This window comes from Canis lupus, unplaced genomic scaffold (assembly GCF_011100685.1).
Source record: "Canis lupus familiaris isolate Mischka breed German Shepherd unplaced genomic scaffold, alternate assembly UU_Cfam_GSD_1.0 chrUn_S2221H2421, whole genome shotgun sequence".
NCBI classification, from domain to species: Eukaryota; Metazoa; Chordata; class Mammalia; order Carnivora; family Canidae; genus Canis; species Canis lupus.
The window spans coordinates 6030-20787 of record NW_023331106.1 but is presented as its reverse complement, the minus strand read 5'-3'; the positions used below and the strand labels follow the sequence as shown (position 1 = coordinate 20787).

General features: G+C 46.5%; 1 protein-coding gene across 7 annotated transcripts in view; it reads left to right on the top strand.

Annotated features, from left to right (window-relative positions):
- Positions 1 to 14758, top strand: part of LOC119879041 (PWWP domain-containing DNA repair factor 3B-like) — an 18152-nt gene extending 3394 nt beyond the window's left edge. For 2 of the 7 annotated variants that reach the window (XM_038589509.1, XM_038589510.1), the window contains exons 2-4: positions 9581 to 9693; positions 11397 to 11577; positions 12317 to 14758. In XM_038589509.1, the coding sequence (XP_038445437.1) occupies positions 12521 to 14476 (1956 nt within the window). In that variant the 5' untranslated portion in view covers positions 9581 to 9693; positions 11397 to 11577; positions 12317 to 12520 and the 3' untranslated portion in view covers positions 14477 to 14758. Of the gene's footprint in view, positions 1 to 5997; positions 6106 to 9580; positions 9694 to 10061; positions 10197 to 11396; positions 11578 to 12316 lie in introns of those variants that run through there. The other 5 variants (XM_038589512.1, XM_038589508.1, XM_038589511.1 and 2 more) reach the window with 5 other exon arrangements.

The window sequence follows — 14758 nt, the reverse complement described above, 5'->3', positions numbered from 1 at the left end:
GGCACCGGGACAGGAATCGCGATTTGTCAGAAGCTCCCACTGGGGATTTGGATGATCAGTATAGATACGTGTAAGTGCTGTGGCAGGTCCTGGACCTCCCCGAGCACCCCTTCCCTCACCCTTTCGTCCTTACTAACAGAACCCTGACCCCATTGCACAGACAGGTGAGCGCGTGGCCCAGTCCAGCCCCTGGGCTGGCCGTGATTCGTGTCCCAGATGACGCCGGTGGCATTCCTAGGAAAGCCCCTGGAACTGGAAAGACGCAGCCGGCATTCCCCTTCGATCTTTCCCACTTGCTCCTGCCAGTGATACAGACGCAGTGCCCGTGGCCCTGGAGACAAAAGCCACATTTAAGGAGAGAGGGGCGAGAAGAGAGGAGATCCTGGCTTCCCGAGGTGTAGTACCAGCCCTGGATTATGTATTCCTACCGTGTGTTACCTGGAATAAACAAAGCCCCTGTATGAGCTACTTGATTCAACAAGCAGGAAGACGCAATTCACGGTGACAGAGCAGCGCATACCTGAAATTTATTTTTGCCCAGCTTGTGTCAGGGGTGGTAGACTATTACCCTAACACCTAAACCCAAACGTGTACAGGGACTCAACTGGTTTATCTCAACTAGTTTATCTATTACTCTTGGCACATTACTGGGAAAGTGACTGGGTCCTCCTGGCAGGCACTATCCATGCACTTCCACAGGGACCCCGGCTGTCAGAAAGTCTGCCACACCCAACGTGGGGCTCCCACGGGAGCCCCGGAGGTGGCCCCCTTGGCAGTTTGCTAGAAGGGGCAAAGAGCACAGAGGTGCACCAGGTACCAGGTGTTTACAAGTTAGGCCTGGCAGTGGCACGCCTCATTTCCGCTTGCCGTCCCATTGCCTGGATCTCAGGCACACGGTCACACGTAACAGCAAGGCAAGCCGGCGAATGATGCCTAGATGGGGCCCAGGAAGAAGAGGAGAGCAAGGATTTAGGTGGCGACCGGGAGGTCCCTGCAACCTGTGCCTTTCTGAAAGTAATGCAAAACTTGACTACGTTGGGTTTTCTTAAAGGGAAACTCACAAAAATGCTCAAAGCACCAACTGACAGTCCAGCATGCCATTAAACGGGGCTGTCCCGCTCGGGGACTGTGAGACACCGAGCTGACTTCTTGACTTCTCTCTCGAAGCCTTGATCACTTTCGTACTATCTTAAAGGCATACCGACAGTATTTGTCTCGTGATATTTTGGATGCCGCTAAGTGAAATAATGCATAAAAACTCGTACGGGCCCTCAGTAATATCCGGGAACCAGTCAAATATTAGTAACAGTATAGCAGCATTACTGTTTCTGATTCATTCTATCGTAATGGTGATCGGCGTTTCGTGTTTATTGTATTGCCATTATTGTGGCCACTTTGTGAGCCACTGGCACACAATTTCCTGAATATCAAACATTGAATGCAAGCCGGTGCCTGCTACATATTTCAAAGCGTAAAAACTAACTGATTTTCATCATCAGGATTAACTGTAACATTTCATTAACAAATGTGGACTTGGGACGGGAAATATATATTTCAAGTACATGAATAACTTAGGGTGTGTCAGACATCACAAGGGCATTTTTACTCTTTTTTTAAATTTATTTTTCCGTGAGAGACAGAGAGAGAGAGAGAGAGAGAGAGAGAGAGACAGGCAGAGACACAGGCAGAGGCAGAAGATGAGCACGTGGCTCAGTCCAGCCCATGGGCTGGCCATGATACGTGTCCCAGATGATACTGGTGGCATTGCTAGGAAAGCTTCTGGAACTGGAAAGGCGCAGCTGGCACGGATGCAGCTGCATAGGCAGCTCCCATGCAGGGAGCCCGATGTGGGACTCGATTTCGGGACTCCAGGATCACACCGTGGGCCGAAGGCAGGCGCTAAACCGCTGAGCCACCCAGGGATCCCACATTCTTACTGTTTAAGGCAGTATTTCTTCCAAAGAAGTCAGAGAAGATGATGACGGATGTGTGAATAAATTCGATCAAAAATGCATGCAGTCTGGTTGACCCTTCTTATCTCCTTTTTTTCCCTCCCACTCTCTCTGTTTTCCTTTGGCCTCCATAACTGCATAGTCTCCCGTTATCTCCTTTCATTCTGGCGACTCCTTCTTACCATTGCTAGCTCCTTCTCTTCAAATGAGCCTTCGCATGATGATGTTCCTCAGGACTTGGTTTTACTTGATTCTTTTCTCAATCGATACACGTTCCCTAAATGTTTCCACCTATGTGCATGATTTCAATGGCCATTTACATCAGAGCTTCTCAAAGGGTGGTGCATGGGATCACCGATATATCAGAATCCCTGAAAGGAGAGTGTTTAGTCCAGATTCCTTGGATCTGTCCTAGGCCTGCCCAATCAACCATGTGGGCGTGCACTAGGAATCTGCATTTTCAGTAAATTCTCCAGGTTGCTCTCAAACTTGGAACCACTGTATTAGTCAAGAAGGACCTGACTGTCACAAACAGTGGCAGCTCAATATCTCCATCTGGCGGCTTCATAAAACCACTGTCTTTGTTTTGCAAATGCCCACCAAGGATGTGAGGAAAATATTAAAAATCTGAAAATCAGGAAAGAAATTGGAACAAGGGACTTTAGTGGACCATCTGCTCCATGACTAACCAAGATGAGTTATGACACCTTTTGAGTCATAACAGCTTTTGACTTTTCTAACACCGACCGTGAACTTGTCTGTTTTACACTTGTAAGGAGAAATCAAATTGATACATCTCAGAGGTCCTCCGACTATAGAAAAACACAGGTATTGGATGACTCCTGTCTATAGATCATTTCAGCACGTTGTGATTTCTTACGGCAGTGCCAAGAGGTTTTCTGGAATTTTGAAGTTATCCTTCCAGAGGTTAGCTCATAAAGAACGGTCTACTTTCCAAAAATAACTTAATACAGAGCGCTCTTTGTTAACTTAAGTTCTCCTGTCAAGTCTCTCTTCTAATTATAAAAGCAATAAAGACTCACGATAGGATAATTTTCACAAAATAGAAAATTTACAGAGGAAATGAAATTCATGCTTCATTCCACTACTCAGATGTACTATACGATTTGAAAGTGAGGGATACTATCTGCTTCCATCCTTCTCCCCCCCCCCCTCTCTCTCTGCCCCCTATATTATTTTCTTTGGACCTTTCACCTTTTGGTGCCTGCCTTGATTTGCTACCAGCTCTGGGCTTTTATTTTTTCCGTCTGTTTTTAATCACACATGTTACTTCTTTCATCTAAGATTTGGAAGCAAATCTTCAATATTTTATTCAGTCCGATCCTTCTTCCATAGTGTCTACTTCGAGTTAACGGTCCAGGCTAAGCCAATGATTTATGTTGTACTTCTGATCCCCTTCCTCATAATGCTCAGCATTTCACTGGTTCCCGTAACTACACCAATATGTTGGGTGAGGGATGACTGATGATGACCATCCAGGGGGTAAGGATAGTCTCTTCAACAAGTGGCTCTGGGACAGCGGTATATCCACATACAAATGAACAAACTTGGACACTCTAGTCACAGGATACACAAAACGCCTAAACGTGAGAGCTAAAATTATAAAACTCTTAGAATAAAGGATAGCAGTAAACCTCCATGACCTCGGATTTCTTAAACATTAGACCAAAAGCAACAAAAGAAAAAAAAAATGGGTAAATTGACGTTCACCAAAATGAAAACAAGCTTTTGCATTAAAAGACACCATCTTTGGGCACCTGGGTGGCTCAATCGGTTACCATCTGCCTTTGGCTCGGGTTGTGGTCCTGGGATTGAGCGCCGCATCGGGCTCCCTGCTCAGCGGAGAGCCTGCTTCTTCTGCTGCTCCTCCTGCTTCTGTTATCTCTCTCTCTCTCTTTCTCTTTTTCTCTCCCTCTCTCTCTCTGTCTCTCTCTCTCTCTGTCTCTCACTCTCTCTCTCAAGTAAATTTGTAAAATCTTTCTTTAAAAGAACAAAAAATAAATGACTATCGAGAGAGAGAGAAAGATATCATAAAGATGGGAGAAAACATTGTCAAATCATATGTCTTTTTAAAAAAGATTTTATTTATTTATTCATGAGAATACGCAGAGAGGAGAGAGAGAGAGGCAGAGACACAGGCAGAGGGAGAAGCAGGTTCCATGCAGGGAGCCTGATGTGGGACTCGATCCCGGGTCTCCAGGATCATGCCCTGGGCTGAAGTTGGCGCTAAACCGCTCAGCCACCCGGGCTGCCCATATGATTTTTTAAAAAGTATTTTATGTATTTATTCATGAGAGTCACGGAGAGAAAGAGGAAGGCAGAGACACAGGCAGAGGGTGAAGCAGGCTCCATACAGGGATCTTGACTTGGGACTCGATCCCAGGACCCCAGGATCACGCCCTGGGCCAAAGGCAGGCACCAAACCGCTGAGCCACCCAGGGTTCCCCTTGCAAATCATATGTCTAGGGAGAGTCTAGCAACCAGAGTATAGAAAGAACCCTTACAACTCCAACCAAATGAAAAAACAAATAAAGATGGGAAAGAGATCTGAGTACGTATTTCCCGAAGGAAGATAAACAAATGGCCAAAAGTCACATGATAATATGCTCAATATTATTAGTCAGTCGGAATTGCAAACCAAAGCCTAACAATAGCTGTTAACGCCCCCTAGAATGTCTAACATTAAGGGGAAACAGTTGGTCTTTCAGAAAGCATCTCTGATTTGAAAAGATTGGCCATGGGTGCTTCCCACTATTTTCCCACCCCTAAAACTACATAGGCTACATACATGGAGGCTCTTGGTATGCCTCTTCCTCTCCTCTTCACCAAGAACCTTTCGAAAGCCTTCATTCAGGTGGCACACAGTTCTGTGTAAGAGTCCAGCTTGCCCTGCTCTCGTGGATTGCACGTAGAACGAGAGGGCGTTGTCTGGCTCTGGAATCTGGGGTCCATGGCTGTGCTGGGTCTGTCTGGAACCGTCACCTTGTGAGGGCTGATTTGGGGCATCACTTGCCAAATCAGCATTCGGTGACATCGTGTCAGTGGTTTGAATTCGGCCATAATGGTAGTACTTACAACATGGAAATAGGAAAACCCTGGAGCTCGGAACTGCAATCTCCCCTCCCGAAAGCCTGTTCCCAGCACATCACACTGCCCAGGACTGGCCACAGAAGAATTGCCTGGAGCTCATTAACAGGAAACAAGAGCTACATCACAGGGCAGCTCTGTCCCCTGATGTAGATGACAATGAGAGAGGAAGTGTGCGCTGTGTGCCCTTCTGAGAGGAGCCCTACCTCTGGGCTTAGCCTTCATTGGCAGTGTGGTTGCGGCAGTACAAGCTGAGCGCACATCCCAAATGTGAGAGGCTCATCTCTATCTCCCTATTGTCCTCCATCGGGGACATTTTTGGGGACTCGCCTCTCTTCTCAGGAACCACTGGTGTCCCGAAAACCTTGTCAGTACACAGTCGTCCGAGGGTACACTGAGGGTCATTTGGTCTTGTTGCAACCCGAGTTTCTAGTTAAGGCAAATGGACCTCTGACACCCAGGGCCTTTGTCCTGACACGTCTTCTCCTCTTGGGTCATTTTTAATTGACTGAGAGTCCTTGAATCCCACCCACACAAACACACACGGCCTCATGTGTCTTGGCACGTTGAAAGGAGGTCCTTAACGGAACCTGGATCCTAAGCGTGTGTGTGTGTGTGTGTGTGTGTGTGTGTGTGTGTGAAGGGAAGACAGAAGCTGTTATCTTTCCACTTTATTTCTTCCATAACCCATTTTGCAAAAACTCCCCTGCCCTCAGTGCCTTTTCTGAGACCATCAGATATTGTCTTCAATGTTTCATTCATTCATTCACTCACAAACTCATTCATTCATTCACTGGATTGGTCAGGGTGTAATTGACTGAGACCACGATCGACGCTCTGCATCTGAGGAGGTATTAGTACTTCCTGGTTTCCATAGAAAGCGAACATCAGGAAGACCTTTTCTGATGACATTCTGGTTTCCATGACAACTGGGTTAAGCCATTCTTTCCTGGAGACAGAAGAAACATTTAACAAGGATATTTACAGACTGGAGAGATGGAGTACCTGTAGAAACGTCGGACTAGTCAGTGTCTGCTATCAATGTGTGAGTCGTGTGTGTGTTTGTGTGTTGCCAGTGTGTGGGTTTTAGTTGGACTTTAAGAGCTCTAATCCCTCCTGTTTTATCAGAGGGGATGGCAGCTTCTCTTGGGGCTGGGGAGCTTAGGTGACTGAATACCTCTGTCACACCAGGGCCCCTTTCTGCTGTCCTAAGGTGACACCATTGCCCGAGGGCATTGTTACCTGACTTCTTGAAAGCAGAGATCCCCAAATATTCCTCATCATGTACCTCTGCTTGATGATTGTCCCATGAACCCTTAAAGATGTAAGTTGACTCGCTTGCACTGACTTAGAGTCAAGTTATTATGTGTGTGAAATGAGAGGGAGAAAGAAGTCAGCAAATGAGGCAAATGGGTAGGATTGGAAGATCTAATGTGACTCTGTGTAGCCTAGGGGATGATATTGTGCTCACTCTGAGTAGCCGACACACACATGATCTAAGAAACATCTCTAACAGACAAGGTCGGAGCCCACGCTCTGAGGTCTCCTCTTCAGACGTCACGGCTTCTCAGAACCACCGTATCCTCCGTTGCGCTCTCTGGAACTACAAGTGCCCACTCTTCCTGTCATGACACTCTTGCGTCATTGCTCAATTGTACTTTTTTTTTTCTTTTTTGATCTCCAAATGACTCAAGTTCTCTTTCATAAAAATAGGAAGAGAGTGTTGCCTAAAAGTCATGCTGGTTTTCCCTCTTTGCTTTTAAAGCTGTTCTTTTCCCACTGGGTTCTAGAAGTTTAACCATGATGAGCCTAGACCTGTGTGTGTGTGTGTGTGTGTGTGTGTGTGTGTGAATGTTAGAGAGAGAGGAAGAGAGAGGGAGAGCAGGGAGAGGGACGGAATATATTATGCTTGCAGGTTGGCATCTCAATACACCATCTGATATTTTGGAACATTGTTGCCTATTGTTCCTTCACACATTCAGCAGCCCTTCTCTCTTCTTGGACCGAAGTACAATATATCTTCTGTGGTTAAATATATACATTTTAATAATGAACATTTCCTTTGATCCATAGAAAATGTACCTCAAAGACATTTGCAATGTATTTGCATCGCTTTCTATGCAATGGTTGGTACTGTTTTGCTTGCCTGCTTTTTGTTCACTTACATCCAGGATTTCATTTCATATCACCTTAGAATCTTTGCAAAGTAAGGTTTCGGTGCCTATGTACACGTAAATGTGTCCTCCGTGTAATGTTTTAAAACATTTGAGAAATGATGTCTACCCTCACCACCCACTTCTGTCCTTTTCCTTCCTCTCTTGCCAATGCAACAGTGCCATGACATTTCTGTTTATCATTCTGGACTCTTCTCTTGCATTGACATGTCTTTGTATCCAAAGATGAAGTAGACACCGTTGCTCTCATGTGAATGTGTGCCTTACGGAAAGCGTATTACTTGCGCTTCACTGGTCTCTAGATATATTTTTTTTTGGGGGGGGGGAGTGAATGAATTTTTGTCCTCTGTCAGCACATGAAGGTCTGCATCAGTCCTTGTGTTGGATGCATAACATGCCCTTGTTGGCTTAGATTATCGGTTTGTTAGTCTATTCCCATGGGTAGCAAGCACCTGGCAGACACCCAATGCCGTTATGACAAGCTACGATGCAGTGAGTTGTCTTGTGAATTAGGGCACCTTTTTCTCCTTGTGCACGACACAGGGAAATTAATAGGTTCTGAAATACACACTTTGTCCGCTCGCCGGGCTATCAGTAATTATGGAAGTCTCGCCTGCAGGAAAGACCAGGATGCCCTTGACTTTTTCAGTCCTAAGGCTGTGCATGATTTCATCACTGTTAGAGAGGGAAGTGGAGGTCTCCCTGTGGCAGGTAACAGTGACTGGAGGGGTAACAGAGAATCTCTGGAAGAAAATTGGCCTGCTTGATGGGAGAAACCACCTGAGTTTGCTAAAGGAATGGGACAGAAGTCACTCTAGTCTTAAAATAAGGCCCTGAGGGGAACCTTGATGTTTGTGTCGTCCTTTGCACAAGCACTCATGGTTCTGCTCCTCTGGGCAGCTCTAGAGCTCTTGATGGTGTGTGCCTGCAAGCGTAGTTGCTGTGGTTCCTTCTTTCTTAAGGGAAAATGGGGGGCAGAGTTTGGCAATTTGAATGTGTAGGTGCTCTGAGTGTTGTAGCTGATCATTGGTAGGTGAGAAGCAAGCCTAGTTTTTTCAGTTCTTTGGTAGAACTGAGGGCGGTTCACGATTTTTCAGTCTGCGCTACTTGCCATTGAAATGTTTATACAAAAATGGTCCACATTTCCAAATAGGTGTGACCTCCATGAGTTTATGAAACTAGTGAGCAACATAAGGGAAAGGTTTGAAGATGCAATTCCCACTCAGTTGCTCTACAAATGGAATGAGGTTAAAAACTTTGACAGGTGGAAAGTTCATGCTGGATTCATGGGGCACTGGAAAGGTGTAACAGTAGGCAAGAACGTGTTTTCTCTCTAAGTGAAATTGCGTGAAATGTGCCTTTATAGCCAAAAGGGGGAACTGCTAACTCGTCCATTCATGGAAATACATGTTTTGGGGACAGTTTAAGGTCACAAAGCCTACAGCTTAAAAGAAGCTCCAAGGTGTGCCTGGGTGGCTCAGTCGGTTGGGGTCAACACTCTTGATTTCAGCTCAGGTTATGATATCAGGGTCATGAGATCGAACCCCGTGTGGGGCTCTGCATTGGGCATGGAGCCTACTTAAGATTCCATCTCCCTCTACCTATGGCCCCGCCTTCCTCCTCCATCTCAGAATGAAAACCACACACACAAAAAGTCCAATAAATAAGCACTGGTTTTAGGGAAGGGATGAGAGGGTGTTGGGGTAAAGATGAGAGAAGTTCTGCCTCTGGGGAGTGGAGGGGTGCAGGAGTCCTATCAAGGACAGTGCCCTTGTTTTGAGACAACACGTTCAGAGGGTTGTTTTCGTTTTTGTTTGGAAGTGATCACAGCCCTCAACGGGGAAAGGAGTTAAGGAACAAAGCTTCCAAAATCATTCTTCCAAAAGTCACGGCGATTGATTGGAGAAATAAATATTCGTTGCCACCACGTTCTCTCATTCCTTAGCCAAGGAGCAAATGGACTAGAGTTAACAGCAGGACTTAAAAATTGAAGCTGGTTCATCTGAGGGTTCTATTTCTTGATGGTCTGGAATTGACCCTGAAGTTACAAATCGTGGAGTTGTTACTTCTACGATTCCCCTTCTGTTTTATTCTATTCATTTTTACTGGGCAGGCATGTTTGGTATGACTGTAAACTAGAATTGTGGATACATGTTCAGATCCAAGCCCTCCGAGAATTGGGGGTCACTTTAATAGTTACTTCAGTGTCATTCAGGGTTCTATTTTTAATACTTGTTCCTGGTGTGCAGAAGAGGATCAACATTTACATGTAATTCCCTCTATCTGTCCCTCTTTCTCTCCAACTGCCACGTGTCTGTCTACACACCCACCTGGATGCACCCTTAGAGGGAAAGAAGAGAGCTGTGCTCCTGTCAGGATGAAAAAATAAGGAAATCATCTGCAACATTATGTGCCAACCCTTCAATGGAAGCTGTTTGGACAGTGGGCCAAAGCACATGGTGAGTAGGCCATGGAGGATTTTATATTTTCATTAAAAACCCTTTCCTTCTGAATGCGTCTCTCAAGGGTGCATCGTTTTGGTAACCGGACAAAATGATTGCAATTGATATTTTGGTTGTCCGCTGCAAGTTACTCCATTAAAGTGCTTCGTAGTTGAACAGATGTACACAAACGTGAATGGGAGAGAATATTCAAATAGGTGCTATGGTTTTTAAAGCCCTTTCTATAGAAAATAGGTTTAAACAGAATTTAAAAGTGCGAGACTCATATATTTGCAGTTCGCATTCCTTCTGGGTGATCAGCTTACTGATCCTTAATGGTTTTCCTACTTTATGGTGTTAAACAGCATTTTAGATTCTCCGTGTGTAATTCCAAGATAAGGAACTGAGACGAGCTGCCCTGGAAGCAACAACATTTGCATGCATGCGTAGAGCAGAAAACATGGATTCCATGCATCAATATCAGGCATCTTGCGTCTCTAACCTCATCACTCTGAGTCTGTGTATGTATCTGTGAGTGTGTGTGTGTCTGTCTTGGGGGTCTGGTTGGAGCTCAGGTGACTCAGGCACTCCTGTTCTGTGTGAGAGACTGGCAGGTCATGCTGCAGGGAGACTGCAGTTGGTTGAGTTACCTGTTTTTCCTTCTCCTCTCTGTTCTGTGTCCTCACCCGACACCCGTGATCTAAGAGCCAGTACACTGAGTTCTGTAAAGCAGAGGACACAATACCTGCATGATCATACATTCTGGCAAGAAAAGGTTTGTGCAGGCTGGGCCCAAAGTCTGTGTCATTAGTCATCATACGTTTCATATTGTAGCTAGGAGTATGTGTGAACAAAGTCCTGCATACATGTGTTTTCTTAGGGAAATAATCTGTTGTAAATCAAAGCGTACCATTTGAAACCGATACTGGATGAACTAAAATCTGTAAGCGAACTGTGATACGTAATTGAACAGTATATGTGGAAAAGTAGAACCCATTAACAGGTATTTCCTGACGGGTCGGAAGGGGGATTGAGAGAACAACTGCATTTTCTGCATGACACACATCTAAAAGTTTGAAATGTATTTAAATGAAGTTTTTAAATGTCAGGGAAACCGCATTGCAAAAAGTGATTCACAAAACTGATGCAAAAAATCAGATTCCCACGAAACAGTGATCCCATACTGCTCTTGAGTGAAGAAATACAGTGCTAGGCATATGTGCACTCGTGTGTAGATGGCGCATTGGGAACGTGCGCTGAACGCTCACACCATCATGTTGACAGTAAGCATCTATCATGTATTGCCCCCGTGTATACCCCTCTGCATGGTTTTTCTCTTCACAATTTTACTTTAGAAACACCAACACACACTTACATAATAGACACCGTTTTGTTGCGCGCGCACACACACACACACACACACACAAAACGCTGCTACTACTAAATCCTTGCATTTAAGACGGACAAAAAGGCTATTATGAAAGCTGTAGTAGTGGCCATGGTTCTGAAATAGGAGGACCAGCCTAAACTAAACAGGTTAACATGGAAATATTTTTGAAATTCAAACGAAGGAAGCAGAGAGACAGGTCTACATTCCAAATGAGATGTAACTAACATTTCTGCTTCAGAATAGCCTGTATTCCAGAGCTGGGGAAGGGAAAATGATGACTCCATCCCCATTTCGTTGACTTAATTTCCCATCTGCCTTTCTGATTTTCTAGATTAACATTAGAGGTACGTACGTCCTGGGTATCTACATTTGAGGCCATTTGATCCCTGGAAGGACTGTGCACCTCAGAGGCACAGAGCAGAGGAAAGGGTCTGCCGGACAAGCAGTTGGAACGTGTGAACCAACAGGTGCCGCGAAAAGACTCACGCCTCCCTCGATCTACGTGCTGTTTTGTAAGACGTTCCTATTTTACTAAACATTTCACTTGCAGTCATTTCATGTTGACATTTGGAGTGTGGCTTATTCCGCTCCTCGCTCTACAGCCATCTCTTTCCGAAAATTTAGCTCTGGGGGCGGGGAGGGGGGTGGGCAACAGCCTTTTGAGCCACCGTAGTGCAATGCAAAAGGGCAGGTCAAGCCAATGGCCCATGCCTGTAGCAATCCTTATGAAGGATGGCACCAGTAACCACCAGGATGATCTTCGTGAACCTCTGGATTCTAAGCTCATGCTCTTGAACCCAAGATTGGGCTGGCTGGCATTCAGGGTCTGTAGGCTGGAGATCGTCCCTGGCTTCCTTGGGTGCACAGGGTGGCATCAGCGCCCCCCAGAAAATAAGGACCGAGTGAAGCATCCCCCCAGGATGAGCCCCAGGGAGCACAAAAGGCACAAGACGGCCAATAACACAAATGAGATCTGGAAAACGACACCCGCCTCCCCACACAGATGCTCTTTAATACGGAGTGGCAACAAGCAGGGCAAGAAGTTGGGTATGGAAGGTTAAAAAACTCCTCAGGCATCTTCTGTATGTTCCCCGATACTTGCCTTGTATTTACTCCCCCTATCTGACACACAAACTCTTTATAGTTCTTTGTTTTATCTCCTTTCAATTCTCAGTGACCGATGTTCTTCTATGTTCACAAAAGTAATTTTTTCTCCTAATGGTTTTCTTCTCTTCCTTTTCCACATTCCAGTGTTCTCCTATACAGTCCGTTCCGTGACTCTGGGAGACTCAGGTGAAGAAGGAGGGTCCACACAAGCAGTAAACCCTTTGTGGCCCGAGGCCAAAAGGCGTGCTGAAGGACATTGTTTTAGGGAAGATGTGCCGTGCCTGTGTGTCTGACGGCCAGAACCCTCAACCTCTATTAGTCACCTCTTGAGAGGACACCCAAATCACAATGGATGCTGAGTATGTCCTGTGCAACTGGAAAGGCCACTTGTGGCCAGCAAGGGTTTTGTCCAGATCCGGGGTCTCACCAAGAAATAAGAGGAAAGGAGCACTTTCTCTAGAAGTTGAAATACTCTCGGTAGATGAAAAAATTAAAGTGAAAAGCACAGACGTAAAGATCCTAAACGAGTCTCAGATTGAATCCATTACCTCCTTGCTAACAGCCCAGTCGAAGGCCAGTGTCCCAGCGGGACAGGAAGTGCCTTACAGAAACGCTCTTTCAGTGGCATTGGAGATTCTGAAGGAGAGAGCAGATGTGCGCCCAGCAGGAGCATTGGATGATCCAGAGACCACTACACCGTCCCGAAGGGGACCAAGAAAGCGATCTCTTAAAGACTACCGGAAGGCCAAAGGGATCTTACTGAGGCGTCTCAGGAAACGCAGAAACCTCAAACCGCGGCTGGTGCATTCTCAGAGACCAGACACCACAGAAGGCGGCCAATCACAGGCACACACAACCATCACTCCCCTTCCAAGGAAAAGGCGAGCAAAGTCCTCACCAAGCTCCAGCAGGCGCCCGAACTTACCGTCGCTTTCAGAAGATGGTGGTGAGAAAGAGGGCAAGGAAAAGAGGGACACCTCAAGAGTTAGGTCTTTGCATCGCATAGCCAAGGAGGGGGGTACCGGGGCTGAAGATGGAGGCATCCTTCCATCTCCGCCACCAGGTTTCAACCTCACTGTGCCCGAGGAGGCTCTGAAAGACGAGGCACCTGACACCCACGCAAAGAACCCGGCTGCCTCCTCTGAGCGCTCTGCCTCCTCCAGGAATGTTGAGGACCACGGAGAGGGTCCCTGGGAGCCAGGCATGGAAGGTGCGGCAGCCTCCTCCAGTGCCCCTAACCTGAGGCCGCGTTGTTCACTCCGTCTGGCAAACAGGAGAAGGAAGCTGCAGGTACCAGAGTTTGAGAAAGGGCTGCAGGAATCTCGACCTTCGGCCAGCTCAAAGGCTGTGAACCCCACCACTGCTATTAAGAAGGATGTCAGCCAGGAAATGGGACAACTGACCAGCACGCTTTCTCCACAGGAGCCTTGTCCCATTGAAGGAGGAATGATGGTCTGGTTTAAATTTCAAAATCACCCCTTTTGGCCAGCGGTGGTAAAGAGCGTCAGCCAAGCAGAGCAGACTGCAAGGGTGCTTTTGATTGAGGCAAACATGCACGCTGAAATGAGTGGCATTCGAGTTCCTCTTCGAAGATTAAAGCCCCTGGACTGCAAAGAGAAAGAAACACTGATGAAGAGAGCCAGGAAAATGTACGAGCAAAGTGTGAACTGGTGTTTCTCCCTGATTTCTCACTACAGAGAAGGGCTCACTTGTGGGTCTTTTGCAGGCTCCTTCCTGGACTATTATGCTGCTGACGTCAGTTACCCAGTTAGGAAAGCCATCCAGGACGGGGATCTGGAGGCTGACTTCCCAAAGGTCAATTATGCCGACCTGGAGGATTCTGAGGAGGAGACCTCCGTGGGCGGGAAGAGGCCCCGCAAGAAGATTCTCCCTGACCGGATGAGGGCTGCTCGGGACCGAGCCAACCAGAGGCTCGTGGACTTCATCGTGAAAACGAAGGGGGCCGATCACCACCTTCTGGACATTGTCAAAGGCAGGAAACAGTCCAGGTGGCTGACATCGTTTCTGAATTCCAACAGGTACACGCTCTGCGTTGAAACATACCTGGAGGATGAAGACCAGTTGGATGTCGTGGTGGGACATTTACAAGAAATCTACAAACAAATAGACAAGAAGAGGCTGACTCTGGCAAGGGACGACAAAGTGAGTTTTGTTCTGGAAGTTCTTCTGCCAGAAGCAATCATTTGTTCAATTGCTGCACTTGACGGATTAGGTTATAAGGAGGCAGAAGAAAAGTACCTACGGGGCCCCACCCGTGCATTACCGAGAAAAAGAGCTGTTTGATAAAAATATCTTAAAGAAAATGCGATAGAGATCGGCACCAAGGGGCAAAGCTAATAAGTAAGCCCTCCTGTGCCCACACTGCAGCAGGGAGACCTCTCATTGCCTGTCTGTATGCAATGCGGGATCCTTCCATTCTCTATGCCATGTACATACGTTCTAGGAGTTTGAGACCCCGGGAACATGCTGGGTTCATTTTGGATCCATCTGTGGCACTTGTGCGTAGCACGGCCACCATCGTTTCTAGTTCCCAAACGCCTCGCAAACTAATTTGATAAAAAAAAA